This window comes from Falco peregrinus, chromosome 1 (assembly GCF_023634155.1).
Source record: "Falco peregrinus isolate bFalPer1 chromosome 1, bFalPer1.pri, whole genome shotgun sequence".
NCBI classification, from domain to species: domain Eukaryota; kingdom Metazoa; phylum Chordata; class Aves; order Falconiformes; family Falconidae; genus Falco; species Falco peregrinus.
In genome coordinates this window covers 12,949,882-12,966,499 of record NC_073721.1, presented here as the reverse complement: position 1 = coordinate 12,966,499, position 16,618 = coordinate 12,949,882, and the positions used below count along the sequence as shown (strand labels likewise).

The 16,618-nt window shown below is 41.3% G+C and overlaps 1 protein-coding gene across 3 annotated transcripts in view; it reads left to right on the top strand.

The window, feature by feature from the left end:
* Positions 1 to 16,372, top strand: part of OGDHL (oxoglutarate dehydrogenase L) — a 53,700-nt gene extending 37,328 nt beyond the window's left edge. For all 3 annotated transcript variants that reach the window (XM_055793573.1, XM_055793574.1, XM_005236746.3), the window contains exons 17-23: positions 6,231 to 6,409; positions 9,929 to 10,000; positions 11,360 to 11,485; positions 12,100 to 12,172; positions 14,380 to 14,543; positions 15,208 to 15,362; positions 16,116 to 16,372. In XM_055793573.1, the coding sequence (XP_055649548.1) occupies positions 6,231 to 6,409; positions 9,929 to 10,000; positions 11,360 to 11,485; positions 12,100 to 12,172; positions 14,380 to 14,543; positions 15,208 to 15,362; positions 16,116 to 16,239 (893 nt within the window). In that variant the 3' untranslated portion in view covers positions 16,240 to 16,372. The remainder of the gene's footprint in view (positions 1 to 6,230; positions 6,410 to 9,928; positions 10,001 to 11,359; positions 11,486 to 12,099; positions 12,173 to 14,379; positions 14,544 to 15,207; positions 15,363 to 16,115) is intronic.
* Positions 16,373 to 16,618: the final 246 nt, after the last annotated feature.

Genomic DNA, 16,618 nt, shown 5'->3' with positions numbered 1-16,618 from the left:
TTGGGCTGCAGCATCCTATACTGGGAACTTCCAGGGAACATCCAGGCAAGATAGACTTGGAACAAGGGCGTAATTCAGCAAATTCCCGAATGATGAGGCCTGGAGTGCAGCTTTTTCAAGGGGGGAGGTCATGGTTAAAGTAAAAGATGAAGGGAAGAGGACAGGTACCAATTTAAACTTGTTTTGCAATACACTCTTAGGATGAAATATGTAGTATTACTACTCATTCAGAACAGCATATTTTTAAAGTTAGGAGTAGCAAATACAATTACCTTGTCAGAAATTGTCTTAGGAAATAGGACAGACTGTGGTAACCAAGGACCTGGTTTTCAGTGGCATCTGCGTGGAGCTCTAAGAAGGCATCGGTCTTTCTGTTTAATAGAATCAGCCACCAGATGGGTATTAACTTCACTTTCTCCTGGTTTGTGTTTGGGTGCATGTCCCTCAGAGTCCCTGTGCTTAGATTTTCTGTTAAACATAGCACAAAACAGTCTTTGTAAATTTCCTCTTTCTGACATTAAATCCCTGCACTCATAAGCCCTCTGTAACTATTAGTTAACATTCATGCCTGAAGTCACTTTGAAATCATATTGAATTAAGCTATAGCCTTACTTACATTAATTGAAAAACTACAGTTCTTACGACAATCATGAAAAGTGCTGTGGGGAAAAACACAGCGTAATATGCTGTGTAAGCTGCCACTTTGCTTGACAACACCTTTTTCTGTGCCAGAGTGACAGAAGAACAGTAAGGGAGCACAGCAGGAACTGGACTAATAGAAACAAGCATTTCTGCTATGCCTGTCATCTAGGGACCTTAATGAACTTCAGCAATTAAAACATTAGTTTTGCAACCTTAGTCAAGTGCTGTGTATTTTTATTTCTTTTCTCCCCTCAGTTTGGCCGTTTACCAGACACTGGTCCCCTGTGCCCTGGTGTGCTCTGAGCCCTGAGCAGCTGTCGGGTGTTTGGGAGCTGGTGCCCTGCCACCCTTCGGGTGTGCGGGTTCTTTACCGGTCGTTCTTTGAAAGCCACATCTTGCAGCCTAGTTGTCTTGGCACTGGATTTCCTCACAGCTTAAACCTCGTTCTCTGTTTCTTTCTGTTTCTAGCTGTGTAAGAGTTAAACTTTAAACTCACAATGTTTGCACAGCATTCTGAAGAAATGTTCAGCTCTTGTCTCTGCAGACACAAACAAAAGTTTGCAAGGTCTCTGCTGCAGTTTTTTTAACCCTTTACTCATGAGGGGCTGCGTTAGGAACCTGCTCCCCTGCAGTTCATGTTCTGTCTCTAGAACTGTGGAGTCTTTCTAGCCTGGGTCACCTTCCCTGACCTTGACTCGTCTGATGGCCCACAAGTCCCTTTCAGGAGAAGCACCTCACCCTCTCCTGGGTTGTTCACCTTTCATATGTCTAGGTGTCTTTCCACCAATGTTTTATTCTTTTTTTTAGTTTAGCTTTAAATTTTGTTCAGATCTTGTTCTTTAAACTGTTTTCTCTGCATGCAAGTAGGAGTAGTAACTCTTGACAGACTCCCTGACAATTGCTATAATTGCTGGTGGAATAGCTTTGATGTTAAGAACTCTCATTGTCATTTGCCTGGTGGAAAATGAGTTCTGGTATAACACAGACATATGTTCCATGAAATGGTCTTGGCAAAATTGATTTCAAACATTAATCGGAATGTACAGATTACATTTGGATATATTTTCCCAGATATTTTTATGGCTGTCAGAAAGCTTGCAAGAGGCATCAGTGTTAGGATCACACCTTTCAATGCGGCTTCACCTGGGACATTGTCACCTTGTGAAGATTATTAGACAAGTGGGCAACGAGATACAAAATGAGATATGGACACACTTTTTTTCTGTCTGAGTTTTAGGGGTGATTTTGATATATGAAACAGAATTACATGTGTGCTCTGAGCAAGTTTTAAATATGCACAGAGCTCCATACTCTTTGAAAAGCACTGTGTGATTATGGCTAACTCCAAGCAGCCAAGACTTCAGTTTGTTCTTCTGTAAAAGCTAGATTAGCCCATCCTTACAGAGAGCAGCATATGTGCAAATAAGTCTTGAACATATTGCATATTTTCTCAACCATGTCACCCAATCAGTAGAAATGGTCTCTTAATGCTTGTGTAAAATTAGAATGGGATTCAAGCCTGTCTAGGGAAATCTATTTTTCAGATACCTTTGGGAACATGCATTGAAGGAGTCGTATAAATTTTTCCACTGTTTGCATTGCATTAAAAACAATAGATTCACACAAATAAGGATGACAGAGGTTTAAAATACATTCCGAAAGACGGGCCATTCAGGCAGTCGGGCCAAAGGAATGGTCAGCAAAGCCCATCCTCTTTGGTAACGCGCTGTCATGGTGACTCACAGGTGAAAGGCTCTCTGGCTGACTTACTGGTCCCCTTTTGGCCTCTGACTGCTTAGTTGCCTTTAGGTGAGAACGTGAGCATCTGCTGGGGTTATGGGTGGACTGTTCAGTCAGCCATCCAGAAGCCAGGTGACTCCAAGATTTCTTGCCATGGAGATGGTAAACGAGAAGCTGGATTGGGATAACCGGGGAGTAGACTGTGAGGATACGCTATAAAAATCAATGTGTAGAACTGTTTTCTCTGTGAGTAAACAATTTCACTTGAAGCTCTTGTTGCTTTTTTATTCATGCTGTTAATTTGTCCTGCACTTGTTCCTCCACTAACCTTCCGGGAATGTTTGTATACTGACATTGACAGAAAAGCCTGCTCCTGGAGCAGAAGAAAGAAATCCTGTAGTCCCAATTTAGCTGTAGCCATTGAGTTAAGCTAAAGCAATTTCAGTTTCATGCATAGATGACCTATGTCAAAGCTTCATGTCAAGTGTTGGAAGGGTGTTCTTGTAGTTCATGTTATAGAGGGACTTATCTGATACATTGCTAGTCTCACTAGGTTTTGTTGAGGTGTTGAGGTTTTCCTTGAAGTTAGTTTAAACTTTCTGTAACTGTATATTCGTTAGTTCTCAATTTTATAAGGTGGAAATGCTTGTCCTTAACTCTTTTTCTCCCTCCCTCCCCCAAGTTTGACAGTAAAACTTTCAGGGAAGGAGCTACTTGTGTGTGTTTGTGGTATCCAGCACATGAAGACCTCGATCTCAGCTTACAGCTCTGAGTATCTGTCTGCTAAAGAACATAAAGTAAAAGTTGAACAAAACCAAAAAAGGGCAAAGAAGGTTTGGATAGGTTTGACTTGATCCTGAAATCTTCCTCCATAGCGAAGTCAATTACTTTGCACTGATAACATTAAAGTAACTCATATGCTGTACGTGCCACATATTGTTCTCTTCTATCTCATACTATATTATTAATTTTTTTTTGATGCCTGGAATGCCAGGCCATCTTAAAGGTATTTTAGGTATTTTTCTATTATCGCTTACACAGGTTTTTGGTATTCTAGTTCTCTTTAAGTAGTTCTCATTCACCTAAAGGGAGGCTCTCCTAGAGGGACTGCAGCCCTTAGTCACCAGGGTATAAATCACAGATGATAAGTATGTGTGAGATGTCAGCTGTCACTTGCTGGTGACCCCGTAGCAGGAGCGTTCTTTGTGTGGAGAATGTCAAGGTGCTAAGTTTGTCTTTTCCAGGAAGCCTGAGGGTTTTTTAAGTTCCTGAAACTTGTCTAATTGGAAGAGTTTTATAGTGAGTTCGATCTGAGTCAGAAACTGTAGTTCCAATGACTTTGGGTTTTATCATGGCTTCACAACAGTTTACTGTAGTTTACTATATGCTGCTGGTCACAAAGCAGTATTGGATTTTACTGATATACAGTATTTAGGAGGCATATTAGGTGCCTGACTTAGGGTTGTATTTGGGCTCATAGACACCTTTCACTCTACGAAATGTTACCCACAAACATGAGGTTTTACAGATTGATTTTATTTATTTTTTTTTGTCCTGTACTCCAGAGAATGTCTGCAAACCCAAATTAATGCATAGTATCTAGATCAGTGTACCATCCTCTCAGATACAAAAGGACTTCTCTCTGCATCCCAAATGCCAGTCTTGAGTGCATTTCTTAATTAAAAGCACACATCTCTTGTGACTGTTCGGAGGTAGGGGGAGGCTGCAGGCCAGTGGGACAAATTGAGCAGTACAGATATTTTTTTACCAGAAGCTGCGCTCATTTTTGCTGTGAAGCCTATATTGTAGAACAGAGTTTGAGCAGCTACCTTGCCACAGTAAGGAAACCAGGCAAAAATGGAAATTACAGTGACTGGCACGTAGTGAAAATATGAAGCTGAGTGCAGTGCAGGTCAATGGTAGCAGGATGGGACTTTGCAACTTGGGTTATATGTGCAGATCTTAAAATAAAGAAGCTGGAAAGAGACAAGAAATCCAGGTCAGTTTGTTAATTCACTGAGGTTTTTTAGTCTTGCAATTACTCAAGAAAAGAGTTACAACTCATTATCACAGTTTTTTAAATAAAATTTTACAGCAGCAAAGTTAGTTGCTTTGCTGGGGTAACCTTCAGTGAGAGTCTATCCATGTTGCAGTTCTGTATTTGAAAGCAAATCTTTATATTCTGTGCAGACCTTAAAAACTTTAACACAAAACGTACTTATCCATCGAATATTTATTCTTTATGTGTATGGAACCAGTTTTCCCTCAGTCAGAGCCTCTACATCCAGAGCAGTGCTGCATAACACTGTTTTTTACTGAGAGATTTAACTTTTTGGGGTTTAATCATTCCAAACCATAGGTGTAGAGTATGAGTACAGGTATTCACTCAGCACTCCAGGCTCAGCTATATCAGTGTCAAAGGAAAATATGAGCAAAGAATTAAATATATATTTTTATATTATTAGATACTTTTAGGTGTTTAGTATGAAAGATGGTATAGAAAAATACCTTAAATTTAAGCGTGGTCATTAAACTGAGACAGGTACTTTGCACATAGCTAGGTTTTCATGTCCTGACTTGACACAAAATTCTGCATGTGTTCTTTTAAAAGCTAGGCAGCTGAGGCTGTCTCGCACATACAAACACCCTTGTCGTTTCCTGTCTTTTGCCTTTCCAGAGCTCCTAAGAATCAATTACCTGGCTTACATTGCAGTTTAGGTTTCCTTTCGCTCGGCCGATCACTGCCCCAGGTCCTGCTGCAGAGCTGGGGCTTTCTCGTACTGCAGCAGGTCTCCCAGTGAGAGCAGTGGTTAGTTTCTGCCTTTAAAGAGGTAAGTATGGAGCCTGGTGAGAGCCTGCAGTTATGTTTGGGCCTTGACAAGTTTTAAGAGCTGACCAGAAGCTGCCTGGCCAGCCCCGTGCAGAACACCGGAGCTGCTGTCAGCCGTTGGTCCTGCTGCGTTAACCTGACGTGGCTGAGCAGGGGGAGCGGGCAGCCCTTCTGCTCCATGTGCAGCTGGTGAATTTACAGTTCAAGCAGCACAAGTTTAGGGAAATTTCTGCAATTACTGGCCAGTGTAAGCCACCTGAAATCTTTGACACAGAGAGGGAGAAGGTTATGTCTTTCTGTTTTCGTTAGCTGAAGTAGTGATGTCCTCCCCACAAAGAGCGAAGAGCACTTCTGGTCTCCTCTTTGCCACCAAGACAGAGACCTTAAGGGTCCTTGACCCTGCCGAAGAAAGGATTTGCCCAAATCCCAGATATGTCTCCCATGCACCTATTTTGTTCAAGCTTTTCTGAAGATCCAAAGACTACGGACCTGCCTGTAGACTAAAGATTGATGTCACCAATAATTTTGTTCAGTGCCTGCATATGAGAACATTAAAAAAAAAAAAAAAGATTATTGTGCAGGGCTGTGCAAATAATAAAATTAACAAGTAGCTTCTTGAACTAATAATGTGCTTTTTTATCCCACATTTTTTTCCACAAAAATGTGGATTTTTTTCACAGGAAAAGATGGCACCTACCTCAGTGAGCTCTCAGGAAAATGTCACACAAAAGTCTGAGCCAAGGGAGGGGTTGTAGTTGTTCATTTAAAAAATCCTCTGATATTTAAATGTTTGAGGAAAAATTTGAAGGTTTGGAGTCAGGATTGGAAAAATGTTACTTGCTAATCCTTCTCATGGAGACAGTACTACTGTAAACTGCATGGTTTATAACAGGGCTACAAAAATCCAGTTCATGCTCTCATTTTGGTTTTGTTTTAATTTATTATTGTTTTTTAGTGAGAAATGAACAGAATTCTCGGCAAATCTCTTTACTAATTCTCCTACTTGTCTGGTTCTCAGGTTTTGAACTTGGCTTCGCTATGGCAAGTCCCAATGCTCTGGTGTGCTGGGAGGCCCAGTTTGGCGACTTCCACAACACAGCCCAGTGCATCATAGACCAGTTCATCAGCTCTGGCCAGGCCAAGTGGGTTCGTCACAACGGGATCGTCCTGCTCTTGCCACACGGCATGGAAGGAATGGTGAGGGCTGCTGGCAGCCGTGCTGGGGGGAAATGCTGGCCACCGTGCCTTTCTCTGTGGCTGTAAAAGCCAAAAGTGTCTCGGGGATCCAGTGGTGATATGAAGCCAGGAGCAGGAAGGCCCTGTTTGGCATGTTGGACTGCTTCAGTGCTTTCCCTCGAAAGCCAGATTCTTAGTGTGCAGTAAGAAATAAATCATTAAAGCCTAGCAGTACTTGCTTGGCTTTATTTTGCATGAAGTAAGTCTGTGTAAAATCTGCTCTAAATTCTCTTGCAATGAAATGGTATGAAGCAACTTTAAAAGGTCTTCAGAAATCACTGATGTTGGATAATTTTGATATAGTAAGAAATTTCCCTCTTTCTGAAAAGGAAAATGTGTCCACTAGCTGTTGACTCTCTTTTCTTTGGTGGTTAGTAGGAGGAAGTAGACAGTGTCTTAGAGGGAAAGGGCATGGGCACGCTCTGTATGTAATGTAATATGAAGTTCATATCAGCAGTAGAATCGTTCTTCAAGTCTTTTAAATTATTTGTAAAGGTTACATGAACATCGTGTCAGGCTAGGTTAATTTTCCCCTTTTCAAATGCATTAACATTATGAATTGATGTGTGTACGTTTCGAGCTTTCTATTAAGAAAAGCATAGTATGTGCCACAGTGTCATTCTCCATCTGTATAAATGCTCTAGACCCTTTCACTACAAATGACGTCGTTTCCATTCTCACAAAAAAAATTTAGTTAATTTCCCTTCAATTATAATCCTGTCCTGATATACCAGGGTGTATTCATAGCTTATGAATGGCTTTCCATACTCAGGTGTGTGTGAAGAACAGAGGGTGTGATGCTGTTCACAAACGTTTTGATAAATTAATTTTTTTTTAAAATTAATTCTGAGGGACAGCCTGAATGTGCCCTCAGCGGGAGGTGTGGTTCTCTGCAGGGAAACACTCAGCTGAAGGGAGCTGGTTCTCTGCTACTTAAAATTGATCTTCCTTTTCTCTTAGCAACTTGGCAGCTAAGATTTGTCCAGATCTTCTCAAACATGCTTATTTTGCTACTAGTGTCAGGTGGTTTTGGAATATTTAGGAATCCCACCAGGCTGTTGAAATCAGTTATCCTCCCAGAGGAGCTTTCCATTACAGGAGTGTTATTCTCTCTATAAGTACAGTGTTGGGGACAGAATGATTTGGGGAAGGATTCGTAATGGGATATGGATCCTTTCACCTCTGGGTCATGCATTCACAGGCAAGTTGGCTGAGATTGAAAGACTCTGCTGCCTAATGGCTCCTTGGGGGCTCATCTGAAAGTAGCTAATGGATTCAGTATAGCTCTCACTGGATAGGTGGTCACAGTAGAAATAAACCCTAGCCCATCCCACACAGCACTTGCTGGCAATCTGACTGGTGGTGTCAGCAGAGAAATCAAAGATAGATGTGAACCTTGAGGCTGCAGATGAGGTGGTTGCTGGGGCAGTGTCATGTGTGTTAGGGAAGCCTCATATGTCTCTTCTCCAACTATTTGCTGGTAACATCTCTGTTTCCAGCATACTGAGCTCAGTGTGCTCGGGAAGCACTGTGTTTGTGCATGTGTAGGTACTTGGTGTAGGATTTGATTCACGGCAAATAGCTATATACAGCAGAGGTACTGCGATATTGGACTCTTACTGTGTGCATGTCTTTGCTTCTTGTTCTCGAGCCCTTACCATCTATGACTAGATCATCTGGCACCTCAAAAGTGGAGACGGACTTCAAAAGAGTAATTTTTGAAAGGCATAATTCTTGGCTGTTTGCGTTACTCCTTTGTTGCCAGTGGGGTGTTTTTTCCTTGGGATTCCCTTAGTCCATGGAGTAGAGTGAATCACAGAACGGTTTGGGTTGGAAGGGACCTTAAAGATCACCTGGCTCCAAGCCCCCTGCCACGGGCAGGGACACCTTCCACCAGCCCAGGTTGCCCAAAGCCCCGTCCAGCCTGGCCTTGAGCACTGCCAGGGATGGGGCACCCCCAGCTGCTCTGGGCAGCCTGGGCCAGCGCCTCACCGCCCTCACTGGGAAGAATTTCTTCCTAATATCTAATCTAAACTTACCCTCTTGCAGTTTAAAGCTGTTCCCCCTTGTCCTATCACTACCTGCCCTTGCAAAAAGTCCCTCCCCAGCTTTCCTGCAGGCCCCTTTAGGTACTGGCAGGCTGCCCTAAGGTCTCCCCGGAGCCTTCTCTTCTCCAGGCTGAACCACCCCAGCTCCCTCAGCCTGTCTCCATAGGGGAGGTGCTCCAGCCCCCGATCATCTTTGTGGCCCTCCTCTGGACTCTGGAATCCTGCAATTAGAATCAGGGAGGATGATGTGTTGAATCAAGGTGGACTACTAGCTGTCAAAATAATGAGTGATTTTTGAGATTATTTCTTAAGGTTTCAACAGAGGAAGTTATGATGAGAGACGGCCATATAAAGAAAAAAGTTCTTTGTGAACATCATTAGCTTAGGATGCATGGAGACATTCGGGAGGTGTAATAGTTTATGTTTTCAGGTTAAAATTCTTTGCAACTGTCTCTAAAATGAAAGTCTTACCTAATGGTAACTGTCATTTGAACAAGCAAAGGCTGCCAGCATTACCAATAAGTGCAAACCCACACTGCATTCTCATACTCCTCACAGCTTTCTTTTATCCTTTATAAACAAGGACATGAGAGGGAAGATAACAGGTTCTGTTACACTCCTCATTCCTGATATTGTCTGTGACCAGCATGCATGTTTTGCTAGTGTAAAATGGATCTAACAGTGTTTGTGCAGTAAAAGAAACCACCTTGGCTACTGGTAGCGAGATAGCAGATGTGAGTGCTCAGTACTTTGACAGAATGTGAAATACCTTCTGAGGGGGCAGAAATTAATTATAGGCTAGTTGGTAGGTACAGTTTGTACGTGTATTTTGATCCATTTTAGCTGAAGCATTCACCTAGGCTAATTTGTCCTGTACTGACTCATGTACAATGGTAGGAGGGAGATCCTGAGTCTCCTTTTGTCGCTAATATAGCAGCGAGAGTCGGCAGTTAACTTTGCGTTTGCTCCTGATCAGCATGCAAGTGCGGTTTAGCCCAAAGAAGTGTGAGTCACTGCAGTATGCTGAGGAACGCAGTGTTTCTCTTCCTGACATTCTTTCTGCTCCTTTTTGCCCTGCATTAGCAAGGTCATTCTTGTGCCCACGTGGACCTGCTGCCCTTTCACTGGTCTTCATCGTGCAGCTATACTAAGGCTAGAAATTACTTGCAGCTGGTAAAAGCATTGGAAATCCGTGTGAAACTTAATCTTCTCCTGTGCAAATGGTTTGTGGATGACAAAAGATTTCCAGTCCTTCGGTGTGTCCTCTCGTCTCACTGCTGTTGACATTGATGCCTTTGCCTGGGGGGGGCAGGTGGGCAGGCTGGTCAGAGCTGCCAGGGTAACAGGAGGTACTTATGCAGGGAGTGACCTAGACTGTTGTCTAACTGCTGATCTGGCTTTTTAACGTTGTTTTAAATGATACCTTTACCAGGGTCCGGAGCATTCATCAGCCAGGCCTGAGAGGTTTCTGCAGATGAGCAATGATGATTCTGATGCTTATCCAGTAAGTAGATTTGTCAAAGGCCACGTCCTTTTTTTGCTCTTCACATCCCAGAGGTATTTTTTTTGCAAGCAGCATCCTTTTAGCTAGGTATAGTGGGTTTTAGCTAGGTATAGTAGGTTAAGGTTTAGCTTCAAGACTAGGTGTAACATTAACTTGATCCCGGTAAAAGTAATGGAAGTACTGTCTGCGCTGTTTCATTGCAAAGCTGAGGTCATATACAATTAATCTCTGGCAGCATGATCTTTTTATGGCTGTTCCTCAGGGCCAGTGATTCTGCTTGTTTATATTGCTGTGTGTACTGCAAATAGGTGTCTCTAGCTAATTTTGAAAGGAGGCCAAGTGAGACTACTCCTGGCTTTTTGCAGTGGAGCTACATTGTACTGCTGGGAGCACGAAAATAAGCAACTTCTAAATTTGATTCAGCTAAGACCTTCATGCGTTGGACATTCATTTTTACAGATAAAGTATATACCTCTACAGGATACTGGGCATACACTTCCCCACTGCAGATTTCCTAAGAAATGATGCTATACATCAGTTGAAAAGCCCACCAATTTAAAAAAAAAAAAAAAAAAAAAAAAAAAAAAAAGAGGCAAAATAAAATGGGCGTTTCAGTTTTGGCCCTGAGTTTGTTGCCTGTGGGGCAGTGATGGTTCCAGAGCCATGTTCCTCCTCATCTAAAAGCGATTTTTGTTAGTCTACTGGCAAACTAAAGACCAGTTTGACTGACTACATTTAAGCACTGCCAATTGTACATAATAAGCAAGTTATAAATTTTGTTGTAGAAGGTAGGAGTCCAATTCAGTGGACCAGGAAATTGTAGTAGATGCCATACCAATCTATAATGAGATTATTGTACCTATACACCTATATATGTGCTTACCTAATATATATGTACCCCTCCCATGTTTGTAAAATACGTAATTATGAAACATGATTTTATGTGTTAAAGTCTTATAAGGGGACAGGACACCCACCAAAAAATGGGAGAGAAAGTGTTAAGTATCTACTAAAAAAATTAATTACTGTTTTAAGAATCTTTCAAAGGGGTCCTATTTTGTACTTCCACCTAGTGAAGTCCTAGTCCCCCCCACCCTTCCTTCCTGAACTTCCCAGCTTGCTGAAATTAATGGAAGCTTTTTGCATTTATTTGCATACATTTTTAAGAAGAAGTAGAAAAAGAGGAGAATGATTTGTAGGGATGCTTCCCTAGCTAATAATATAATCTCAGCAGAGATCTGCTAATTAAGTTTTTTGAGGAAGGAAGTTGCCAAGAGTCAGAAATAGAAGGATAGCTTTCAAGCCTTTTTTTCCTGCTCTTTTTAGACTTTTTTTTAATGCCTTTAATGTCTCTCTCAGGAGTTCAGTGAGCAGTTTGAAGTTTCCCAGCTGTATGAATGCAACTGGATTGTGGTGAATTGCTCAACTCCAGCCAATTACTTCCACGTCCTCAGAAGACAGATCTTGCTGCCATTCAGAAAACCGGTAAAGTTCCTGTAATGGACTTGGTTATTCGAAGTATATTAACTCTCACACAAAAAGGGGTCTTTGCGTATGACATAAGACTGAGTAGAACAAGAACTGATGAAAAACCTTAACTGAACGCAGGTTGAAGTCGCTGATTTGATGGGGTGAAACTCGGCTCTGACTTACTATGATTCTAAAACTTGATTTTCAGCTTTACTTCATCCTGGCTGTGTAGACCTTCAGATGAGCTTGTCAAGACATTACGTAGCTAACAGGTTGCATAACTGTAATCTGTATGTCTAATTGCTGGAACTTCAAAAACCCAAGATACATCTGTTGGATGTTCTACTGGTTCATAGCCTGTGATTTGAATTTGTTCTCAAAAAGAGGCATAAGCAATCATTTTTGAGAACCTTTAAAGGGAGTAGACTACCCAAATCTTTGAATAATTTTTGAAGCTTCCTAGGCTTTCACAACAGGAAAAAAGAATTTACTGGGTTTGCTATTCACATTAATTTGATGTGTGGCATATAAGGCTTGTGTGTTTTGCATGAACAGTGTTACAAAAGTTGCACGTAATAATACTGTAGATAAAACAGCTCATGAGTGTTGGAAAAATTTCTGTCTTACAGCTGATTATTTTGACACCTAAGTCACTGCTGAGGCATCCAGAAGCTAAATCCAGTTTTGATGAAATGGTGTCTGGTAGGTCATCTCAAAGCATTATGGACAAATAATTAGCTATACAGTCACATCTCAGATGTGAAGAGAATCTGCTCTGGAAATTTTTTTTGCCTTTTCCTTTGCTGTAATCTCTGTGGAGCTGTGTGAGATCTAGCATGGATTTTTGCTGAAAAATCTGCTTTCAAGTGTGCATTCTTAATTGTAACAGGCTTATCATGTAACCAACCATTAATCTTAAAGGCAGTGGAAAGTACATTCCCCTCTCTGCAGGGATGTTCCCCTCAGTAGGCTGTTGGAAGGGAAATAATAATAAATATGTCTAATAATAAAAATAAATAAATATAAATTATGTGTGTTATTTATAGTAAATAAAAATATTAAACATAAATTGTACACATACATAATAATAATATATAAAAAATATAATGGGTCCCTCTGCTCTTTCTCACTTCATAAAAATATTGAGTTGTTCTTTGTCCTGCTCCCCCCCCGCCCCCCGATGTGAGGGGCAGGGTGTAATCATACTGTGCCCATTTGGAAGAATGAGGGGGCTGTTTCTTCTTGCAATACCAAGTTCTGGGGCCACCATGTCACACTAGTGATCTAAAGTGAGCTCAGTTGGTTCAGAGCTGTAGGCTACCGCCCTAGCTGTTGCTGGCATGCCATCAGCACCAAGAGACGTGTGGCGACTGCAGAGGTCACACCGAAAACTGGAGTCATTTGTCTTGCCACGCACTGGTTAAAATGTGTTCGAGTGGTGTGAGGAAATGCAGTGAAATGTAGTGGTAAAGCGATTGTTCAGAGTGAGATGTGCACAGGTGTGATGGTCTGGCTCCAGTTCTAGTGGGTGTCCTGACTGCTGTCAGAAAAGAGTAAGTGCTCTTTTTTTTAAAAGCAAGTTCCAGTATATAAACATGCTTAAATATTGCATTGTCTCCTTTTTGTAGGAGAGTACAGTTTGCTTCTCAAGCAAAAGCATTTGCTGGTTTTGATTACTGATTAAAAGCTTTGTAGAGTGAGTCAGATTAGAAATTCTGTAGGGATTGTGATTTGTCTCTTTGTCTTGGGAGCCCTCTCTACTTCAGGCTAACCCTCAGTAGTGGCCAAGCTCCTAATTAACATTGAATTCTGACATACTTTCATTTTCCTGCTGAAGAGGACAGCAAGTAGTAAAGTATTGCTGACTCTTAGCTAATGCTTTTTGCTCTGTTTTTAATGGAAAGCTGAGAAGGAGAGGAAGACTGACTCCAGCTGACCCAGTGAAGTGCAGATTCAGTCTTTTTTAATGATAAATTCTGCTGTTCAGGGAGACAGGCTAATTCTGACATAAATCAGTTCCTTTTTCATATGTTTGTGCTGCTGCTTTTCACCCCCCCCAAAGATAAATGATTCAAACAGGAGCTTATTCTCCTGGTAAGTGGGTGTGCTGATTCAGACTGGGAGGTCATGTGCTGTCTGCTACCTTGCAGTTGGTTAATATGGGAGTAGTTCTAATCAATCATCTAAAAGAGCAAAGAAAAGGATCTTTTAGACCATCAAGTCCCTCTTCCAGTTTCATGTATCCCAAGCAAATTGTTCTCCTGGGAGATGATATCACAGGGGAAAAGATATCTAGCAGTGAGGATTTGTGTCTGAATTTGTATCTTATCGCTTACACATATGGCTCAGTACTACGCTAATTCTTCCTTTAGCTAATGCCATTTTAGCTCTCAAACAGAGCTTTAAATTGCATAAATATATGGCAGTAATGTGTGTGCTTGTGTAAATAGTTCTGCAGTTGCCAGATTTAGTTGCATTATGAATATGTGCTATGCTTTTATGTAAGAATGTTATAAAATTTTCTAAACCTGTATTAATGTTACATGGTTGAAGTCATCTTGGAAAGAAGAAATAATATTCCAGGTAATTCTCTAAAAAAAAAACCCTGGAAGCAAAGGTGAGCTATCTAATGAATCTAAAATTAAAGGTGTAATGCACAACACAAAGCTAAAGAAGAATCCACTGTTAATATGTTTCTCTCTATTAAGTGTGGAAGAGTGGATTATTGACAGTCTTTTAGCTTCTTGAAACTAAACTGCTGAAAGTCACTTTAGCAGAATTACCAGTCTGAAAATAGGAATAGGGAGGCAGCAGAACCCCGTGACCATTGCAAGCTGCTGTTTCTTGGGCTGCTTTATTACAGTGTCAGTTCCACTGAGGGCACTTTTCTAATTTTTGCTCTAATCTAGGTACCACTTTCCAACGTGTGATCCCTGAGAATGGGCTGGCAGCTCATGCACCACATGAGGTCAAGCGAGTGATTTTCTGCACAGGAAAAGTATACTATGATCTTGTGAAGGAGAGAAAGAATCAAGACCTGGAGAAACAAGTAGCTATAACCAGACTTGAGCAGGTGAGCTCCCTGATCCTCAGAAGACAGGGACCTTGGGGAGACTTTCAGCAAGGGGTTCCTATGCTTTTAAATAGATGTCACTTGTCAGAAAGGATGGTGATAGCATTTTTATAGCACTGTGAGTCTTACAAGACATTATCTAATCCTTCGTGGCCTTGTGGAGAAGGAACACATCAGTAGTATAGTGGACAATGAGATACAGAAAGGTTGATGACTTTTCCAGAACAAGGTAACAAAGTGAAGGTTACAATATGATAGCACCTTAAATATGTATATCCAATCTGCTAGGTTTGCGTGTTGCAAATAGTACTCTTTGCAGCTATATTGCCATTTCCTAACTAAGGACTTGTGTTGTCACAGCTGCCTCACTAGAAAAGCTGTTGGGATGCAGGAGATCTGGACTATGACCTACTTCTGTTCATACTGATGCAACTATAAAATAAGTGTGTATTTGCTTCTGACAGCATGAAATCAATTAAAGAAATACAAATCACTTTAAAGAACATATGGCAATTATATTGGGTGCTAAATAGTTCAATGATATTAGGTACTAAATAGTTAAATACAATAGTTGGTTGTAACACCTGATAGGTAAAAAGCTTTCTTATCATGGGCTAACACCATGTAAGAGAAAGCTTTGCCAGTTATTGCTCTCTCTTTCCAGATCTCACCATTCCCCTTTGACTTGCTGAAAGAAGAACTTGAGAAGTATCCAAGTGCTGATCTAGTTTGGTGTCAGGAGGAACACAAAAACAGTGGATATTATGATTATGTCAAACCTCGTTTCCGCACTATTGTGAACCACACTCGACCTATATGGTATAAGACTTTAAGCAATTGCTCTATCTCCTGGTCCTGGGCTTTTTTTTTTACTTTAGAATTTAGATGGGTTTGGGGGTGTTTTTTTTTGCTTTTAAATTTGTTTTTGGTGTGAGGATGTTATTCATGGGTAAGTCAGAATTTTTACAAATCAGTTTGGGTTCTTAGGTGAAGGAGGGAAAAGTCTAGATGACAATTTCTCAAAGACATCATGCCTATCTTGCTCCTCCTAGTACCTCTAAAAGAAAATCAGTAGCAACTAGCTCTGTATTTATTGCCACTTAACGCAGCACTTGGCTCTCCTGGATTTTTCTCTCTTGTCATCTAAGATTGTCTTTTGTAAGAATTTCACTCAAAATCTGGAGGAAACAGATGTTTTAAGAGCTCAGTCCAGGTACCTTTGCATTTGTTTTAGATGATTGACTCTCAGATCTGCCCATGCAGCTGTCGGAGGAATACGAGTCTTTATCGCCAAAAGCAAGTTACCTAATTATGAGCTGGCTGCCCTGGGAGGGATGGGGGAGAAAGCGCAGTTTAATATTGATGGGAGGAGGAAAAGAGGCGGAAGCTGACCAGAAGCTATAACTGATGGTGCACCTTAGATTGATTTTTATTTAAGAAAGATTGATGATTAAATGTCCAAATCTGCCAAGCTGACTTGAATGCATTTACCAACATGTTCTCATGCTTGTTTGTGTCAAAATAGTCTCTCTTCTCACCTCATTTGTCTGCCCAATTCTTTTTGTCACAAAGGTACGTGGGCCGAGAGCCTGCTGCTGCAGCTGCCACAGGCAACAAGAACACACATCTGGTGTCGCTCAGAAGATTCTTGGATACAGCTTTCAACCTGGAGGCCTTTGAGGGAAAGACGTTCTAGCTGCAGGGCACCGACCCATCTCTGATATAATCTCTCAAATCACTGCATCTGAAAGAGGATATAAAAGTGGGAAAAATACTGGAAATTACATGGTTTTGCTTTACCAGATAAAACAATCCAACAGCTGGCTTCATTAATCTGCCCCTTGCTCCCCAGTTTGTAAGGGGAAAAAAAATTATTCCTATTTACTTTCCACCATTTTTTGTCACTTGGCAATTTAGATTGGGGACCTCTTTGGCAGGAGGAGAGTCTCCTATCCAAGGATGCAGTGTCTGGCTCAGTGAGGCTGCAGTCTCAGTCTGTGGGCACTAACTACTTAAGTAAGTAGAGCAGGCATGGACAGCATGATAGTTGTGCCCATCCCTGAAAAAGAAGAGAG